General features: G+C 43.5%; 1 protein-coding gene across 1 annotated transcript in view; it reads right to left on the bottom strand.

Annotated features, from left to right (window-relative positions):
* Nucleotides 1–12,097: 12,097 nt before the first annotated feature.
* Nucleotides 12,098–21,348, bottom strand: part of SH3PXD2A (SH3 and PX domains 2A) — a 343,376-nt gene continuing 334,125 nt past the window's right edge. The window contains 3 exon segments of the mRNA XM_078151076.1: nucleotides 12,098–13,410; nucleotides 13,412–15,268; nucleotides 18,893–19,012. Of these exon segments, the coding sequence (XP_078007202.1) occupies nucleotides 13,291–13,410; nucleotides 13,412–15,268; nucleotides 18,893–19,012 (2,097 nt within the window). The 3' untranslated portion in view covers nucleotides 12,098–13,290.

Genomic DNA, 21,348 nt, shown 5'->3' with positions numbered 1-21,348 from the left:
ACACTGGATTGCTATTTCCTTCTTTTGCTTATTTTACAGATGAGGAAACTGAGACAAACAGGGTTAAGTGACTTACGGTCACACAGCTAGTAAGTGTCTGAGGCTAGATTTGAACTCAGGAAGACAAGTCTTTCTGACTGCAGGCCACCCCTTCTATCCACTGTGACACCTAGTTTCTCCCAGGCCAGCTATCTAACCATAATGTAACACTGGACAGGGAATCGGGAGTAGGTGGCTTCAAATCTTGCTTCAGAGCAAGTAAGCTGTGTGACCCTGAGCAAGTCACTTAAGTGTTCTAGAGCCTTACTCTCCTCTTTTGTAAAAAGAGGTTAGTTAAATGAGCTCTCAAGCCCCAAAAGGTTCTCAATCCTACTATAATCTTATGATTTCCTTCTCTAAAAGTCTTAAAAATTCTCTCTCTCTCTCTCTCTCACACACACACACACACACACACACACGCGCGCGCGCACACACACACACACACACACACACCCCTACCTTCTCCCATCCCCTTACCTTTATTTGTTCAACTTGAGGTATGATGAGCCCTAGCACTTCTGACACTATCCTTATAGGATTCTGTGTAGAATATGTCTTTGTATCATTCTCCATTGCCTAGCCTTGCTTCCATTTCTCCAAATCCTTGAAAAAAATCCTTTGGTGGATAAGTTCCCTACGTATTCAATAGATCAATTTAGACAACTTTCCTCCTCAAGGTTCCTGTCATTTCTACCCAGCAGAATCAGATCCACAATGGAAGTTCACCTCGGTTTCTCCACTTTTTGAAAGATGAAGTTATCATTAAGGCAAATCAAGAAATCATCGACTAGTCTGCTTTGGACATAGCTCCCATGAAAATACTGTAAAATGAAGGGTCTCTGAGGTCTCTTTGAGATCTCTATCAATGATCCTGTATCCAGATAATTGAAATCCATGATCACTACTCAGTGGGGGCCAGGCTGGCAATGTGTTTCTCAAACTCCACATTGATTTCTTTCTGTGCTCTGTGGCCTTCTCTGAGCGCAATATAATTTTTGTTTCTGCCTCCTCCTTTGATCTTCACTTTAAGGCTCTCCACCACCCCTTCCCCGATATGGTTCCTGGATTTCCTCACACAAGTATATGTCCTTAATACACAATGCTAATCAGTATTGCCCACTCTCCCTACCCTTCCACCTTTCCCCCCCTTTTAACACATCCTGTTCCTTTAAAATTAGGGCATATACACTCATCCAGAGCAATCTTGGTATCAATGAGGCCAAATTTCCCTTCTTGTATTAGGTCTTGTACTTAATTTGTTACTTTGTGCATATGTATACAGACATGTGAGGCCATGAGTTTTTGGCTTGGTCCTTCCTTGGATTGTGTCTCCTTTGAATTTGAGTGTTTCTGCAGCAACTCTTCACTCTCGTTACTCTTTATGGACATCTACTTTAGTGGATATAAGTTTCCTTCCACCTCTTTCCTTTTCAATTGGAGTTTTTTTTTAAATTAGATTTGAAAGATTCTAGGCATATACAATCTTACTTTTCTTTGTTAAATGTACCCTATCACTAGTCAGAAGTTTGTCATATCTATATTTTTTGTCGTGGTCCAGAAATCCAAATCTCACCCATCTTCTTAAACAGTTGTTTACTTCTCAAATTTGACCATCTCTTCCAAAACCCTTGCATTCTATCAACAACAGTGATGAAAACCCCACCTAAGTCCCTACAGTCTTCAGTTTCTTCCTCGAGGTTTTGTAATTTTTAGTAATCTTTTTTTTTAAATTTCTTTCAGCCACGTCTCTTGCACCTATCAGAGTTACTAACAGAAGGTTGTAGTCATTTTGTTTAAAAAGTGTTGGGAAGTTCTCAGTTTCTCCCTAGATACAAGTACAAAGAAAACAGCAGACTTGTCTGCCATTTGAACAAATAGCTCCTTCAATACCCTTCAGCATGGGTCTTCACCACCACTACCCATTTCTTCATTTTCTGACCTTTACTAGATCTTCTCTGAACATGATGGCACCTGTGGATTTATAGCATCACTCCTTGGAGGAGTAAGTACCTTCCTTCTTGGATGGTCCAGCTCCCCACTCTTCAGGAAGAGACTTGAATCTTTTACCTCTCCTCCAAGTGTTCAGTTGTCCTTCTTTCCCCCTTTCTCCTCTCTCTCCTACCCTCCAACCCTCTGAAATAGATCATGATTCTCTTTTTTAAAAATTTGAAGCCCTCTTTCCATTAAAAAAAGTGGAGGGAACAATTTAATCTCCTTGAGGACCTGAAAACAGATTATATTCTTCAAATATCTTTAATCCCTTGAAACTTGCTAGGAGGGAGATTAATTTGTACTTTGAGCATAGTTAAGTTACTTAGTCCTGGCAGAAGGACAAACATCACACTCTATACTGGTTGCTGCAAAATTCTCCTTGTGTTCCACATTTGCTATAAGTAGGATTCCCAAATTTTTGCTGTTTTGCTATTCTCGCTAACAAAACACTGTGGCACATTGCTTATGGAGATTTTGAGGCCTGGAATTATCACTTTCCTAATCTTGGTGGCACCTTCTCCCTTTGTGGCCTTTTCTTGTAATGTCTTACTAACTTCCTTCTCCTTAAGACTTTTTCCTCAGGTCCTTCTGCTTGAGACCTCCTTCAGTTCAATATAGCCTATTCATCCTCACCTCCATCTTTCAACTTCTGAGTTATCATGTTATAACTCTTCAAGTTTTAATTTCCCTCCCCAGATTCAATCTCTGATCTTCATAATTGCTACCCCCCCCAGTTCAATTGTCATTATCCTCCCACTGAAGAGGGAGACAGTCAAATCACAGATTCTCTGAGTTGGAAGGGATGTCAGGTCATCTTGGGCTCTGGCTTGACAAGAATCCTCCCTACAGTGTCCCCAATAAGTAGTCATCAAGCCGTTGCTTGAAGACCTCAAGTGATAGGCAACCCATGACCTCCCAATGTAGCCCATTCTCCTTTCAGATAATTCTAATTGTTAGGAAGTGACTGTTAGCGATAGAGTGCTGGGCTCAGGACACATTCACATTCTGTCTCTTCCACTGTATTTCCATAATGAAGGTTCAGAATGAGATGCCTGACCACCTGTTAGATCCTCAAAGAATCTCAGAGTTGCAAGGGATATTATAGGCTGCCTAGTCCCTTCTCCCATTCCATTCAGGAATGCCCTTTACAACATTCTGGACAAGGGGTCACTCAGTCTCTGTTCCAATAATTTCATAATGGAGAATTGACAGTTTATTGTTGAGAAGCAAGGGTACTTTGGAGTCTTAAACCAGGAGGTCTTTGCTTCAAAGATGATTTGATCTTCAAACACCAGAGAAAGCTTGGGCAATATGGTATGATGGAAGAACATTGGGCTTGGGAATCAGGAAACTTAGGTTCCAATCCCTCCACTGCTGCCAAGTGTTGCTTTGGCGAGGTCATTTCATTTCTTCCTCATCTAAAATGGAGGTGATAAAATCCCTACTCTGCCTTGCAGATAAAGTGAGATCAGATTTGTACCTATACATTTAATTTGAGCTATTGGTATGATTATCATCATAATCAATATTGAAGCAGGGAAGGGGAAACGGATACTTTGAGAGGCAATTATGTCCTACCACCAGGATATGATGCTAAATTTAGAATCATGAAGACTTGCATTCAACTCTTGCCCTGATATGTGACCATGGACAAATTATTTCATCACTCTGAGCCCCAGTTTCCTCTTCTGTAAGATGGTAATAATAGCACCTATCTCCTAGTAATTATGAGTCTCCAATGAAATAACCTATGTAACTGCTTTGAATACTTTGACATGCTAGCTCTATTAATGCCAGTCACTAATGGTGGGACCTTAAGGGGTTCTCTGTTGACTTCTCAGTTACCCTCAACACTGCACTCATCAGGGCACCCATCCCTGGCTGGGTTGGTTGCTTTCCACAAAGACAGTCACTGGGGGGAGCATGTTCATAGTTTCACCAGCAGGCTCATAACAGAAGCTCTTTCTGCTTCATTTTGCAGGTATCTAGAGGGGGAAATTAAGAGGCGATTTGTGCTCAATTAAAAAGGTCAAAAACTTTATTTGGTTTTGAGGGCAGTATAAGATGCAATGTAAACAAAATACAAAAAAAAAATAAATCACAAACCAAACCTTACAGTTGACAAGCATCCCAAGATGAAATATCTTTTCTGCAGACCAATAAGCCCCATCGGAGTGAATATACACAAAGTATCTGGGAAGTGGGTGTCTGAGGGTGTGGGGCTGGGGGCAGGGCCCTTTGGAAATGGAAAAAAGTTCCTTTCCCAAAGGTGCTGCATCTTGATGAAGACAACATTTAAAAATATCTCAGCCATATTACAAACATGGGAATCACATAGCACCACCATTGGTTGAAGAAATCACTAAAGCTCAGAGATGACACACGATAGTTCCTATTTTCAAGTATCCTCTGCTGAGGTGGGAGACAAAGCACTGGGGTTTCAACCCAGTAGTTCCTACCCATGGAACCTGCCCTGAACTTAAAAGGAGGGAAGGAGGGAGGCCAGATAGAATTCTGTAAGGTCCTGGATAGAATATTCAAGAAATACACCTGACAAACTCATGGCCTAGTTGCTCCCTTTCCCCAGGTCCAGAAATTCCTATCTTCTTCAGAACTCCATGGATAAAACTTTAAAGCAGACTTTTGCTGAAACCAGTAATGAGACCAGGATTTCAATATCCCATTTAGACACAATTAAAAGATTTACTGCAGGGAAGAATGAGCAACATATTCATGAATTGTGTTCCTGCTTACATGTCTATTCCCAAAGCTAACTGCTCATTTAGCTAAGAGTGATGGGCTTGGTCATTAGGAAATTAAAGTATAAGCTATTTATGTTTGATTTTCTGAGTCTTGCATTTCACAATGGGCAGCCAAGCCCATTGATTTAATGTCCTAATATCTCTGATCCAAGCAAAGGGCTTTAATTTTAATTTAATAAGCTTTGAGAATAGGAATGCCAATGGGAGCACAGTGAATCTGCTGTTTTTTTCTTCCCTGTGGTAATTAAGCATCCATATGGCTGACAGACCCAGTGGTTGTCATCTAGGTCACCAGGTGGACAAGGGACACTCCAAATGGCCCATGAATCCCCAAATCAATGATACAACTGTATTTGACCTGAAAGACATTATTCTCCACCACGAACACCAATCTTATATGCTTAGGGTCACTAAAGAGAAACTGGAGGTCATCATGGCTACAGCCATCAGGAGCAACCATTGAAGGATGAATGATCTCCTGAGCAATGAGTGTAAGTTCTTAGCTCAGCTGTGCCCTTATCTCAGATCTACTGGGTAGATGGTCTCTAGATCCTGAGGTCTTAGACTGAGGATGACAGGCCCCTTGAACAATGCTTATCATGGTTACTGGTTAAGAAAAAAGCTGGGATATCTGTATCAGGTTGCCCAGGAAAGACAAGTGGTATGTCCTTGGGTCCTGGATAATGGACTGATTATTCTGAGCCACACAAACTCAGGTAAGGAGCTCACACAAGTCCTAAGGCTAAAGAAATAGTAGAGCTGGGAATATGATACTGCCCTCAGATTGGCAGGACCAATCCAAACCTCTGGACAACCATTTTGAAACACCTCCAAGGCTGACACTGGAGAAGCACGTGGCATGGCTTGGCCAGATCCCTGATAGGCATCTGCCTGCACTGCTTTATCTCAAGCCTTCGGGTTTACTGCTTCTCATGTGGCACCTTTGAGCCATTTTCTCTCTGACTAAGCTAGTCAAAGAGCATTCATTGAGTACCTGCTGTTGGCAAAGCCCTGGAAAAACAAGGTGCTAAGTAAATGGTTCAAAGCCAGTAGCCTTTGACAAAGCTTGACCGTAAGTTCCCAGGAGAAGGTCTCAGCACCAGAACTAAGCAGGGACCTGAAGTCTCTATACAGATTGTTAAATCTCAGAATTGTGGTAGGGCACTTGGGGGTCACTAAGTTCAACAGCCCATCCCATGAAAGAATTCCCTCTACAATAACATTGATAAGTACTTAAACACTTGCAGTCATGTTGGACCCAGTACTTACTTACTGGTCAATATTTAATAAAAAAAAAATAATCTGCCTCCCTATGAGATCTACCTAGTTCTATCCCCTTAATTTAGAAATTGCCTGTAGATGGCCAGTCATTAGGACTCTTCCAACCTATTTTGGTCCCCTCTGTATCAAATCACTTAACTACCTTCCTACCTACTTAAAAAAAAAACCTTCCTGAAACACACTGAATTGACTTCTTCTTTCATCCTTTCTTGAAACCCTTCCTGTTTTCTCCTCCTTCTCCCTCCTCCTCCTCCTCTTGCTCGCTTGTGCCTAAAGCACAACCCTTCCAAGAAGTGCCTTTCCTATCAATGGGTATGTGCTTTCAGCTACCTCAAACATGCACACCATCATCTCAGTCAGACATGACTCTCTCTTCCTACCAACATGCTCTTTTAGACCTTCTCTGGAATGGAAATACTCATCCTCTATCAATGATATTGCCAGCATCATCCAATAACCAGAACAGGGACTGGACCAATTGGAGGAAATAACACTTAGTTGCTATTTCCTAAGGGAAACAGGGATGGGAATGAAATTGTATCAAGGTTAATGGTCATCGGCCCAGACCAAAAAGCTAAAGAAAAGACTTAAGGAAGGCCCAAAATTGAAAGTCCTTTCACCAGGTAGGGATTTTGTGCTACATGGGCATTTGGAATTTGACCTGTAGTAAAAATTTACCACAAAACAGGGATTCTCAAACAAACAAAAAAATGAGGCCATATATGGCACTAGGCAGATTAGGGTGTTACTCTTTCCCTGTGACAGATGGCAGGACCACCCCTCTTTCCCACTCTCACTCTACACATTCACTGAGCTGATAAAGAATAGGAGGCTCCGTACAGATGGGGCGACTTGGGTTGCTCTAGGCAGGTCTGCTAACACCAGTGTGAAGTCTTCAACCAAATAATTAATAAAATAATTACAAAAAAAAAAGACACATTGCACTCTCCAGCCAGAATCACCTATGTGAATAGTGTATGGACTCAATACACAAGAGCCCTGTGGGACCCGCCCGACACTGTTGGCCTTACATGGAGACATCTTGGTAATGTTTTTTTTCCCCCTAACTCCATATTATTTAATTCAAGTGGGAAAATTACTGACCTAGAATAGACCTTCCCCCCACATTCTCTTAGACTCAATGCATACAGACACATGTATGCTCACAATCACATACATACACACACCTCACACACACATACATACACATGTACACATGACCCTCCAAAAAATGAGGGAATGTAATTCTTTAGTATTGTGGACAACTCCCTCTCCAAAGATCCCTGTATTGAGTTTAACAAAGATTTTATATATATACACACATGTAATATATACACAAATATATTTTTATACACATGTATATATGTATGCATATATATGTGTGTGTGTAGGTGTATGTGTGTGTATCACGAAACAGAGAAGACTGAGGAGTTGGAGTAACAGTACAGTACTGAATAAGAATGGGATTGACCAGCAACTCAAAAAGGCCACTGTGATCCCAGATCACAAAGAACCAATCCATGGAACCTCAGAAGAACCTTCACCCTGTCAATCTTGCTCACCCCAGCACTGCCCTGTAATTAAAAGGAGGAATCTTAGCTGCAGTGGTCTGGTTTGTACCTGTTGAATACAAGTTATCCACACACAGAACACCTGAGGAGGAGCTGCAGCCTCCTCTCCATAGACTAGAATTCCAGGAAGACCTAGACTGGTCCAGGGAAGGTTTCCAAAGTCTCTCAGAAACGCCCTATACACCAGAAGAACTCCAGGGCCAAGCAGCAGGATTCCAGCTGAGATGAACAAATGCAGGGTGAGCCAGCGCTAGGTCACGCTGTGGGTGCTCTGGTCAGCATCAATCAGTGTCTCATTTTGGCCTCACAGCCTCCTTAGAATGGCACTCAGGCTTATCAAAAGTACCAAGGAGAGGACTTTGTTGCTCTTACGGTTCCTGCCCATGAGCTGAACTGAGGTTACTTAGTTTAAAAAAGGAAAATGGGGAGTGGGGTGGGGGGGAAAGAGAAGTCCCTTTTATACTACTGCTGGTGGCCTAGGTATTACAAGCTCTTGGGGTCTGAGAGAGGGCTGGATGGAAGGTGATATTCTAGCTAACCTTTCAGGACACACTGTTTACTTAAAGCAAATAGTCTTCCTGATTAGTTAGGCCAAAGTGACCAAAATAATACCCCATAAGCTGCCTATCTAGCTATCTCTGCCTTCCATGCTTCAAAGGGCCTCTGTTCCTGGAGCTAGCATCTTGGGGGCATCCTAGCACTATTCTATCCATTCTCAATTCATTGACTTTGCAGCTATTTTGGCCTGTACTTTATTTCAAAATGGTGGACACCTTCCTTTTTTCTTTACTGGGATGTGGGATGGTGGGTGGGGGGAGGATGAAAAGAGTATCCAAAACCAGCCATTTGGGGCCTTAAGCCTGGTTCTTTTCAGCTCTGTCTGCTCTCAAATGGCAGCACATGCTACCCCCAAGGTCCCAGACAAGGCCTGGTGTTTCTCACCTCAATATTGCACTTACCCTCTCTCTCCTCAGATTATTTTTTCTTTTCAATTGAGAATGCAAAGTATGGGGGAAGAGGGAAAGGGGTAGGAAGAGTAACCTATGAGGAATAAAATATTAGTAAAATATAAACACAGGAAAGTAAGAATAATTTTATCTTAAAAAAAGCTACCAACCAAAATCTAAATTTAAATAGCACTATGTCTACTTTGCAAATACTAGTAATATGAAAATAATGAAGGCTTTACCCAAATTCCCTTGTGTTTCTCCTTAGGTGATATAAGCAGTAACATGTTTTGCAGAGGAAAGCAAATGGATACAGATTACAGTAAAATATGCAGCACAGAAGTCTGAAAGTGATTAAACAATTATATAATGCCTTCGTCAGGACTGAAAGTTAGGACAGGAGGAAATTCTTTGGGGCCATATTTGGGTTATCACCCTTCATGCTCTATGGCTGGCTGAAACGGAGAAGCCTGAACATGGAAGGGCCTTGGCTGAAAGTATTCCCTACAGTCACTCCCCAGGAGGAACGTCATTCCCTGCTAGGGGTGCTTGGGAGTGTGAGGGTGTGTCCATTTTAAAATTCAAAGGGCCAGTTCATAAGAACAAGCCTTCACTGGAGCAGAGGATCTCAGAGACCTGGAGAACCTTTCCCCTGAAGCTGGACAAAGTATGAGAATCAGAGAGGAAGTTACTTTTGTTTCTTCTCTTAAAGAAAAAAAAAAAGAAAAGAACCTTAAAATGAAAGAAAAACAAACGGTCAAGTGAAGCTTTTCAGGCATTATATAGACATCAATAACGACCTCAGAAGTGCTCATCATTATTAAAGTTGCAGTATACAGCAATACAACAGCCTTTCACATTTTCAATTGATCGAATGGAAAACTAGGGTTGGATTACGATATGATTAAAAAACTTTTTTTTTTAGTTGGGGGAAGGGAAGTGGGAGAATTTGACAGTGAGGGACTATCACTTTCTTCTGCCACGAGAAGGTGCCCTCTGCTCTCTCAGAACAGGTTGCTTAATAATTGCCCTGGGGCCTGGGTGTGAAGGGACTCAGGCTGAGTCTGGCTGACCTGGCAGAACTGGTATGGGCATGCCCAAGGAGGACTGGGATCCTCATACCTACCTGTCTTCAATTTCAAGTAATGAAACCTCCAGCTCCTTCCTTCATTTTGGCTCCTCTCTAGGGACTAGGCGGTATCTTGGTTGGTCCTACGGACAAGGGAAATAAGGGCAGTGGTAGAAAGGGGAGAACAAGGAGGACATGGCAATTTCTGTTCACTCTCTAGACTTGTAGGTTGTCATCAAGTGTCATCAACTTCCAATCTGCCCTGGTGTGTTCAAGTTGAACATAAGCAAGGTGGGACCCTGGCAAACTCATTTATGGTCAAGCAGAAAGAGTATTGGATTGGGAGTCATCAACCCTGGGTGTCAGTCCTAGCTCCTCATATGACCCTGGGGCAAGTCACATCCCTTCTTTGGGATTCAGTTTCCACATGTATAAAAAAAGGGAGTTGGCCCTGATCATTGCTAAAGTCCCTTCCAGCTCTGGGATTCATGACTTAAGAGTCTCCGGACTGGGAAGGGATGGGTAGAGGGTGACAGTCGAGGCACTCAGTCATTGTCAAGACAAGTGCCAGTGGGAAATAGAGACCAGAACAGAGACAGAGCTGAGGATGGTCCCAAAGCACACAAGTGAGGGCAGGGAGGACTTGGACATTCCTGGCGGAAATTCTAGTCCAGCCCATCTGAGATGCTTTCATTTGGTCAGAGATATGCCATACTTTTCTGGAAAGGACCTGACCTGATTTAACGCCCTCAAGATTGTATTGGCTCAGTGCAGAAATGGGGGAAGTGGGGTATGCCCTGGCATTGAGGGGCAAGGGAGGGGCAGCTGTGTAGAAACTTCTTTAACCCAACGGTCATTATAATTTTAAAATTTTATTTTAAATAATCATAAATTACTTTTTTCTTTTAATAAATATGTGCTGTTTAAAAATGAGGAAAGCATATACTGCACCTTTAAGTAATGCACTCAGCTCTCTGCACGTTTCTTTTCTTTCCTTTCCACTCTTAAAGTGCATTAATTAAAAAATAATGAACCACTTCTTCATCATTATTGTTCAAATAAATCATAACACCACCAGTAACTAACCCGCTACCATTAGTACTGCAATCTAGCAGATAACTCTATGTATTGCTCTATTTAACACTGTCCAGCAGAAGAATATAGCATTTCTAATTAAAAACAAAAAACCTCACAAAAACAAAGAAATCTCACAACGGCCCTTTGACGAAATTTGGGCAGTTCTCAATAGCTGCCACACGTCAGTGTATGGAAGAGTAAGGGCCGCACATGCGCGGCTCCCCAGGCAGTGCTGGAGGAGAGGGTGGGAAGAGGGCCCTTTGGTTTCCAGAAGCACAGAGATGACTGGTGTGTTCTCATTTAGGCTCCTGGGACATAACATATTGTGTGTAAAAGTTATTTGGGGAAGAGAGGAAGAGGATGTGGGTGAGGAGATAAGGTAGGGAATAGGGAAGTGGCAGGAGGGCCTTTCCTTCTTTGTGAAAAACACCAACTCTCCCCCAAGCTCTCCTCGGCAGCATGGAGTCTGAGTCATTGGAAGTCGAAGGCACATGTGGAAATCTGCAAAGGTCACTCCTCTGCACAGGGAACCAGTTGTAGTCACTGGGCCCCTTTCCTCTGAGCCATCCCATCGAATTTAAAATGTACCCCAAAGTCAACTCACGACCAACATGGATTCGGTTCTTGTGTTTCCTCTCCCACTCTCTGCCTCTCCCACATCCAGCTGCAAACTGTGTGGATAGAGAAGTTCAGCTCCCAAGAAGTTAATTCTCCAGCTTCTGAAAGCACCAACATTATCAAAGGCTTGGAGAGTGTTTGAGGCAACAGACACACCCTCCAGGGTGGGCTGGAAGGGCTGAAGGTCCAGTGCCAATCCTTCTCATCCATCCAGGAACACACACATAAACCACAGCCCTTAGTTTGTGAATGCGATTCAAATCACTGACCCCTAATATTTAGCGACAGAGGGGAGGAGGAATCGCCTTTGCTTTATACAGCTCAAAATGAAAGCGTTTTTGACAAAGCAGGAAGTTGCTCCTGGCCCCATTTTTGATCCAAGAATCCATGGGGGGGTCTAGCCGAGGTGCAGCCACCTCCTCTTGATTTCAGACTCTGGCTTCTTTAATCAGCTCCAATTCTCCCCTCCCTCTTGTGTGGCATTGGGAACATAGGTGAAGAGATGGGCAGCTTTCCTGGTTAGCGTCACTCCAGAGCTGTGGATTCTTTCAGTCCCAATATTTCCCAACAAAACCTGGGCTGTCTTGTTGTCCACACATTTCAGACTCAAGTGGAAACCAAAAGGGAAATATTTTGGCTTGTCAGGGGAGAAAAAAAAGGACAAAACCCCCAACCCTATTCACCCCAATCCCTTTTCAGAAAAACAATGACCCACCCCCCTTTCCTATCCCACCCCCCCAAAACAAATCCATCAAATATAATAAAAATCAAAGCCCTAAACACAAAGCAAAACAGTGACCAGAGATGTGCACATGACCACACATACACAGAGTACCCTGTACCACTACTAAAATACAAATGATGTTTATGCAGATTTCAAACTGATAGTTTAGCCTTTTCTTTCTTTGTAAACACTAATGCTGCAATGATCTGGCCTTCATCAGCAGAAAGCCCACCACCTGGTAGGATGAGGGCTGGGGAGAAGAGGCAATGATTGCAAAAAGAGAGGGCCTAGCACCACTATGCAGGACCCAAAGGAACACTTTCCCTTAAACAGAATACACTGTAAACCTCTTCCTTGGGTTTGCCAAAGGAAGCAAGAAGTCTAGAAACCCCAACTCCAGAGTTGGCCAAGGACAACAGACAGATACTGGGAGTTTCTGTTCTGTACTGGGCTTAGATGCAAAATTTCTCCAATCTTCAAAGCCTCTGGACTCTACCCTGCCCTGGCCTATAATCTTTTTTTTTTTCCCTTTCCCTTAAACAAAGCTGCCTGGAAGGTTAAATTCATCCTTGAAAGCTCTTTTGTGAGAGATGAAGAGATATAATCCATACCCCCAAAATAAAATCACCTTTTACCAGGAGTGCTTTTGGTAGTGAGATGCCAGTGGTGTTCCATAATCAGGTGGTAGCTACAGCCAGAGTATGAGGGAGGACTGGGTGTCATGCTGGGAGAGGCCAGCATGGAGTTCCCCTCCACCCTATCAAAGTTATTGACCAAAGGCCAGTCATGTTTTTCTTCAAAGCCTTGCTTCCACCAAGGGGGCTCCAATCACACATAGCCCATCAGTGACATCATACAAGTCCAAATTTTTCTTTTCTTTTCTCCTTTCCCCACCCCAATACAAATTGGCCTTTGGATATCAATCACCTTTACCTCTACCCCTGATTTTCCCACTCTCTTCCTCACCTCCTTTCTAAGTATTATGAACCATTTACCCTCCATTTGGGTCTGCAAATACTCTTCCATTTAGCCATGGTGCACAAATTTGAAGAACAGCTTTCTGGTCACCCATCACTCTTAGTTTTGTTTCCCCGTTTTAAAATTATTTCTTCCTTTTTTTTTTTTTGTTTTTTGGTTTCATCTTGGTTCTCTTACCAGGAGACAGTTGAAGCAAGCAAAATTACAGCCCAGAGAAGTTCCCTGAATATGGCTAGTTCTTTTTTTCTAGATAGTTGGAAGGCACCCATCCTTTGAAGGGCTTCATACTGTCTAGGATCTGACAGTACCACCACCCATTTGGATTCCTTTCCAGCACCTCCATGGACACCCCCCTCCTGGAATCCTGCAGTCTCTTCATCCCCCTCATAGTCTGCGATGGAGACATACACATCTTTGAGGTTATTGTGTATGAACTGAGACTTCTCAATCGGTTTTGGCCGGACAGTGGACACAGGGATCCCATTTCGTTGGGTGGACAGCAGCGATGAGTCAGAGCCCTCACTTCCTGCCCTCTCTACCAACCTACCCTTGGTATCCCCAGCTGCTGTACGAGCAGCGCTGAAAGACGAATTCCGTCGGACAGAGCGGAGGCCATCTGTGGCAGTGAGGGACTCATTCCTCCGTAGGGCACAGGAGAGGTTGTTCTCCTTGGGGGGTGGGGACACGAACACTGATTGCGGTCTTACGGTTACCTGCCTCACACCATTCCTCATCTTGACTGGCCCATTGCTTAGTCCGGAGGTCTTGGAGAAGCCTCCAGGTGGCTTGGATGGGATGGGTGGTGTGACTCTCTTACTTTGGTTAACAGTGTTCAGCGCCTGAACCCTCTTCTCAATCTTTTCCAGGCTATCTGATTTACCTTCATTCCTCTTACTCTTAGTAGAAGTAAAATCCAAATCCTTTGTGGAAGATTCCAACTGTTCATTTTCTCCAAGGACTAGATAGTGGGAAGGGGCCCAGCCCTCTAGTTCTCCAAACCTTACATACCACCAACCACTCTCCTGCTTTTCTAAGACTTCCACCTCCACACCAGCAGGGAAGCTGATCTCTGAGTCTTGGACCTTCTGGTAGGCATCGGAAGTTATATAGGAGGGGCCCTGAACCTCCTTTTCTTGATCTTTCTTGGTCCAGTTGTTGGGGGAAAGGTGAGCATGGGTAGGAGGAGTGATGAAGTCAGCTGAACCTCTCCTAGACCCCTCTTCAGGTCCCTGGGATGCTGTCTGTGGAAGTGTTTCAGAGTCTTCACTCTTTGAACCCTTGAGACCACCACGGAGCTGTCCTGTGGGCCTCAGTTGACGCCGGAGGCTGCTGATGTCCATTTTCTCTTGGCTCTGGGAATCCCCTTTACTTAGGAAGGGTTTGGGTCGGACTGATGGCTTAGCTCTGGAGCACAAGGTCTGTCCGGCTTTCAGATCAGCAATCTCTTTCACACTACCCTTGGGAGGGTTCCGTAACCCAGCGTCTGAGGCTGACCTGGGTTTCATGTCTCCATTCTTGGATAAGGAGGAAGAGGAAGAAGACGAAGAGGAGGAGCAGGTAGTATTGATGGTCACTGAAGAAGAGAAAGAGGCAGTGGAGTGGTTTTTCCCCAGCTCTGGCTGAGTATTTTTTTCTGCCTTAAATTTTATAAAGGATGATTTGGGGGAATTGGATTTGGGTGAGCTTCTCCTGTTGAGTGAAAGCATGGAACCCCTAGGGGAGTCATTCTCACCACTGGATTCCTTGGCCTCCTCCACATATGGTTGGAATCCCTCGTTCTCATAGATGGTCTCCTCCTCCAGGGCCACATCCTCAGATGATTCTCCCACCTTAAACTTGGCCCTCTGCAGGGAAGATGCTGGAGAAGATCGCCGGGGTTGGTAGGAACGTTTCTCCCCAGAGCTATCTTCTCCAGGAGCCTCTCCCAGCTCTGGCTCAGAGTCAAAGCCAAAGGCGGGAATATCATACTCTGGCTCCTCGTATTTCGGCTTCAGTGGGGAGTCCTGACCTTCTATGGTAGTGGATGATCCCTCCTCAGCCTCCTTGGGTTTGCTGGGAGGGGCAGGGGGAGGAACCTTGGGCCGGGTCAGAGTACTGGTACGCCGGTTGAGATTCGGCTTTTTTCTCTTGTCAATGTATGATGCGGGGGCCCAGCCTTCCTTCTCTCCAATTTGCACATACCACCAGCCACCTGAGTTTTTATCAATGACCTAAGAGAACAGAGAAGGAGGAGTAGGCTGGTGAGCTATGAGGATATTGGGGACAAGGATAGATTATCTGGTATTTTCCTTTCACATCTGGATGTGGAATCCACATTCCAAGCCTTTTTCATGCCTCATTTCATTTCAAGATCACAAATACCTCCAAGACTTAGCTCAAGTTCCATCTCTTCCATTTCTTTTTCAACGTATATTAAGTGATTACTGTGTATGAGGTACTGTGCCTTTTGCTGGGGATAAAAAGACCAAAATGACACTGTCCTCATTGTGAAAGGTCTTCTACTAAAGGGAAATTATTATGTGCACAGATAGGGACACGGGAATGAACGATGGGGACAAAGGAGAAATCATAGGACCAAAGTGCTCCAAGGAAAGAGAGAAGGCTTTTAGCTGAAAGGAAGGGGAGATATTGGGGAAGGCTTCCTAGAAGAGTCAGCCAGTCAGTCAGCAAGCATTTATTATGAAAGGCAAAAGCAGTTCCTACCCTCAAACAGTCTGAATTCTGACGGAATTATGTCACATTACATTAGAATTGTACATACACACACACACACACACAAGTAGGTACATACAAGATATACACAAAATAGATGGAAGGTCATTTCAGAGGTGGAAAACACTAGCAGCTGGAGGAGGGTAGGAAAGCCTGTCTGCCTGGAAGTAAAAGGATTTAGACAGTTGGTGATGAGGAGAGAGTGCATTTCAGGCATGTGGGAGAGCTTGCATGAATGCACAGGAGAGAAATAGCATACCAAATATAGGGAACTTCATCTTAAATGATTATTTTCACAGCAGTGTGAAGGATGGATTGGAGACCAGAGTCAAAGAAGCTAGTTAGAAGGCTATTAAAATTTTACAGGCAAAATGTGATAAGGGTCTGAACTATGGCAGTAGTGAGGAAGTGGGGAAGAGGTGGATCTGAGAAATGTAATAATGGTACAATCAAGGTGCTTGGCAAGTGAGTGCATGTGGGAGGTGAGGGGGAGGAAAAGGTCATAGAGGACTTTATGGTTTCTAACCTGGGTCACTGAGGAGATGGGATTCATCCTCAAAACAATTAGAGAAGTTGAGAGGAGGGGAAAATGTAGGTGAGAAAATGATGACCTTTGTCTCAGAAATGTTGAGTTAGAGGTGCTAGCATCCCTCCTAGATGGAGATGTTTAACAGGCAGCTGGAGCTATGGGACAGAGTGTCATGGGATACCCATACTTTGGGGGGCTAAAGGCTAAAGAATCAGAAAGGGAGATGGGAAGGAGAAGTCAGCTAGGAGGAGAATCAGAAGTGCAGTGTTACAGAAGCCAAGGAAGGAGAGAGTACTTGGGAAGAGGTGTGTTCAATACTAAAGAAAGGTCAAGGAGGATCAGGAGAGAGAAGAATTTGCTGGATTCTACGAAGCCTTCCCTGAGTTCTCCAACCCCTAGAAATTTCTTCTACTTCAGCATTAAGTCCTTACCATGGGCCAGGCATGATGTTAAGCACTGGAGAGACAAATAAAAAACAAAACAAAACAACAACAAAAAACCCAGACCCTTCTTCATGCAGTTTACTTTCTAATAGAAGAGACAACATGAAAATGAATAAGTTCATACAAGATACACATATATGGCATAGATGAAAGGCTACCATAAAGAAGAAGACTCTAGTAGCTAAGAAGACTCAGAAAGGGAAGCCAGCTGAGAAGTGGTGGTAAGGAGAGAGAGCATTCCAGGAGGGGGAAGGCAGGATACCCAGTACAAAGCACAGCATTGGGCTGTGGGAATGCTCTATTCAAAAAACTGCAAGTAGGCTAGTATATGGTACCATGATAGAGTTTATGGACGAGAGTCAAATGCAAACACCACTAGGAAGGCAGGAAGAGGTCAGGTTATGAAGAGCTTTAAATGCCAAACAGAGGGCTTTCTATTTGATTGTGGAGATAGCAGGGAGCCTCTGGAGCTCATTGAGCCAGAGAACTGACACTGTCACTTAAGATTTAGAAAAATCATCTTAGCAGCTTCTTGGAGAATGGATTGGAGTGTGAATAGACTTGAGGCACGGAGACCAGTTAGAAGGTGATTGATACAGTCCACGTAAGAGGTGCTGAGGGCCAGAACTAAGGTTGTGGCTGTGTATGTAGAGAGAAATGGTCACATATGAAAGATGAGGTGAAGGTAGGAATGGCAAGACTTTGGAAAGATTGGATATGTGAGGTGAGTGTGAGAGAGGAATTAAGAATGCCACCAAGGACGTGAGCTTGAGTGAGTAGGACGATGGCGGTGCTCTGGACAGTCATGTGGAAGTCTGCAAGAGGGGAGGGCTTGGGAAGGAAGGATAATGATTTTTGTTTTGGACATGCTGAATGTGAGATGGTTAAGGGACATCCAATTTAAGATGCCCAGAAGGAAGTTTAGCCTCAGAAAGAAGTTAAAGTTAGACATGTAATCTGGGAATTATATGCATGGAGATGATAAAAAGTCATGGGAGCTGATGAGATCACCAAGTGGGATAATGCAAAGGGGAAGACAAGAGAGCCCAAGACAGAGCCAGGGTAACATCCATGGTTTGTGGGTATGTTGTGGATAAAGTACCTCACAAGGCTTTCCAATAGCTCTACAAATGCCCCCTTTACTGGTCATTCATTCATTCAATAAGTACTTAGTGTGTGCCTACTATGTGTCAGGTACTGTGGTAGGTGCTGGGGGATACTAAGAGACCCAAATTGAATAGTCCTTGCCTTCAAGGTGTTTATATTCTATTAGAGGAAAAGAGAATGCACATGGATAATGAAGTACAAAATATTATACAAAGTAATTTCAGGGGGAAGGTGTCACTAACTGCTGTTATTATTATAGTAGGTGCTTAGAAACTAATTTATTACGAGGAAAGTAAGGCAAAAATTTTACCCTTGGCTTATTTCACAAATAGGGAAAAATCCAGGTCCAGGAAGAGAAAGTTACTTGAAATCACACATCAAGTCTGTATATAATAGAGTTAGGATTAGAACCCAGGCTTCATAATTCCCAATGCAATGTCCTTTCTATTGTCCCATAAGATAACTGGTACAGAGGAAAGGACACTGGACTGGGAATTAGGAAACGTCTAGTCTAGACTCAGTTTTGCCACCCTTCTGCTGTGTGACTTTGACCAAGTCATTTCCCCTCCCTGGGTCTAGTTGTCTGAGGAGGAGTTACCTAAGGTCCCAAAATGGGAATAACAATACCAGACCCCAAAGGCTTGTTGCTGGGAACAAAGTGACCTTATCTTTCTGGGTCTCAGTTTGCTCTTCTATAAAATGAGGGGGGTGGTTTGGCAAACTAGAACCCCAGGAGCAAAAGCTAAGAATGTTTTTTGTTTTTATACTTTTAAATACAACAAAACTTGATTTAAAAATATGGGGGCGGGGAAACATTCTTAGCTCACAGGCTATACAGAAACAGGCAGTAGGCTGGATCTGGCCCATTTGGGATAACAAAGGTCCTATCTAGTTCTGAAAACCTATCTATGTGAGATTAAATAAGGGATGTCAGAACACTTTGAAAAACAGTATATCTTGGAATCTTAAGGTTGCTCCCAGAAGAAAAACAGATTAGGGAATCCAGGTTTGCTGTGGGCCAAAGCCACACTGATGACAATCACCTCTGCCTTCTGTCCACCCCGGAAACTGATGCCATCCGAAATGCAAGACTGGAACTCGGCGATGGTGTAGTACTCCACCTCTACAGAAGGGGGCTCTGGTGGCTTTGGCAGCTGGAAGCCCTGCAATCCACAGAAAAAGGCTCAGTTAGTTATCTACCTACTTCCCAGGACTGGCATGGGGAAAGTACCTTGTTAACCACAGATAGCTAAGGATGAACCACAAGTTACCTCTTCTACTACTAGCAGAGCTATAACTAGGATGGGGCAAACTGGACCTTTGCCTCAGTGTGCCTGATTTAGAGGGTACTGATAGTAGTAGTCCTCTGGCAGCAGAGAAACAATTGAAAGGAGCTCCTAGTTAGCAAAAACTAATCAAATTATGGAAGCTACTAGATGGTAGGCCACTCTTCCCGCATACCCCACCAAGCGTTGGTTTGGGGACACCTGTCTCAGATGTAGTTGATGGTCCTCCTTAGAAGCATAGATTCCTAGTGACAGCTCTCCTTATGACTACGATCCTCCACTGAGCCCTGACAGTAATAAGGAAGGCATACACTATCAAAGTCCATTTGACCTGGAAAGGTCAGGGGACAGCCCGGGTGGCAGAAATGACTGACGCTGTGCCAGAAAGGTGTTCTAGCATAAAGGAAAGAACATAGGACCTAGAATGGAAAGACATAGGCTCAAGTCCCTATCCTAACCTTGGCAAGTCTTTTGATCTGTGAAGTCTTCACTTTCTAGTGTGTTTAAAAGCTTAAAATTGCACTGAGATTTTTGGGATACCTTGTGCACTATCTCATAAGACTATTAGGAGGGGGAAAAATGAAGCAGTAGGTAAAGTCCTTTGTAAAGGATTAAGTGGCACATTTCTGGATGAGACGGATGGCATGTTATTTTGGCTTCAATTCAGATGGAAGGACTTCTAGACATGAATCATATCACCTGGCAAAGGATTCGTAGAATTCAGACACACCTGGCATAATGTTGTGACTTGGTATCACAAAAAGGACAGGAGTAGAAATATCACTACTAAGGATAGTTCAATCAACAGAAAAAGACTTACATACAGTAAGGAAGGTACAGAAAGAGTCATCGGAGTGAATGGAGCTAACTGTCTAGAAGTGGCCATTAGACAATACAAATCAGACTCAGCCTGATGGGGAAACTAGCAACATTATGGAGGGAGACTTATGCCAGGTATATGCTTATAACATCTTAATTTGATTGTAATATAGCACTGGTTAGGACAATATCATGTGAGATACACCTGTTTACTAGGTCAAGGAGACCCCTACTGTTAAAATGAATTTATTCCCAACTCATTTGGGCTCTGGAAATAATTATTTACAATACAGTAATGCCCCAAGCACCTGAAGGTCAGACTTCCAGCAGCCTGAATAACCTAGGACACAGTAGGGAATCCAGAAATAAAAAAACAGCCATCAGAAAGTTCATACACTTTGTTCCCTAGGACAGACCAGAAAGTGACCTTGGGCCCTGACTGGGATAACTGTGTGTAAAATACAGCAGCCAAAGTAGCAGTTGATGGCACAGGAGGGAGACAAAATTGATTCCATTTCCCCATCTCTGAAATGAAGGTTTTGGCCTAGATGGGTTGTAAATTGCTTTTCACTGTAATTCTGGATGGATCATTGAATAGCTCTGGCCTTAAATCTTCTCACCTCAAAAATGGAGTTTGGAATTAGATGATCTGAGTCAGTGGGGTCAAACTCGAAAGGATCCCTATGGGCCACATACTAGCTTAGAAAATCACTTATTAACATTATCTGTGTCTTGCTGCATTTTTATTTATTTTGTTAGAGATTTTCCGGTTCATTGTTAATCCAGTTTGGTTGTGCTGTCGGTGGCATTCACAGTGTATTTGACACTTCTGAGCTAAGGTCCCCTCCAGATCCAATTGTGTAGAACATTTTATTTTTGTCCTATCCCATCCCAGGGTTTCAGCTCCACCATTTAAACAGAGGCAAATAGCCCAGCTGAGCACAAGAGCTACTCAGAAGCATCACTGTGTAATAACCCAGTATGATCATTTATGTTCATGGTGATAACCTTGAGTCAATCACTGAGGGAAAAAAAAATAGAACTTGTTTTAAGTTTAAATGTGCATAATTTACCTGAGAAAGATGTCTGTGAAAAATGGTTTTATTTTGAAGGAGCTTCAGTTCTTAAAGAACTCTAGTTACACAGTGAATTTCTTTCTGTGGACAGCTCTTTGCCCAATGCCTGATGAATAAGGTGTCACTGGTCCTACCCTCACAAGGAGTGTATGACATCAATGGCCCCGGCACTTAACACTCCCTTAAGAAAGGTGAAAGCCATTCATTCTCCAGGTAGAGATAAGGCTGACAGTGTACAGCCCCAGGAGAGGAAAAATCCTCTTGGTGACTGACAGCCTCACTCGAGTGTTGGTGACTGAAAGCAGAGAATAGGGTTAA

This window comes from Phascolarctos cinereus, unplaced genomic scaffold (assembly GCF_003287225.1).
Source record: "Phascolarctos cinereus isolate Bilbo 61053 unplaced genomic scaffold, phaCin_HiC Scaffold_3;HRSCAF=262, whole genome shotgun sequence".
Lineage (NCBI taxonomy): Eukaryota > Metazoa > Chordata > Mammalia > Diprotodontia > Phascolarctidae > Phascolarctos > Phascolarctos cinereus.
The sequence above is the reverse complement of the archived record's forward strand: the minus strand, read 5'-3'. Positions and strand labels throughout refer to the sequence as shown.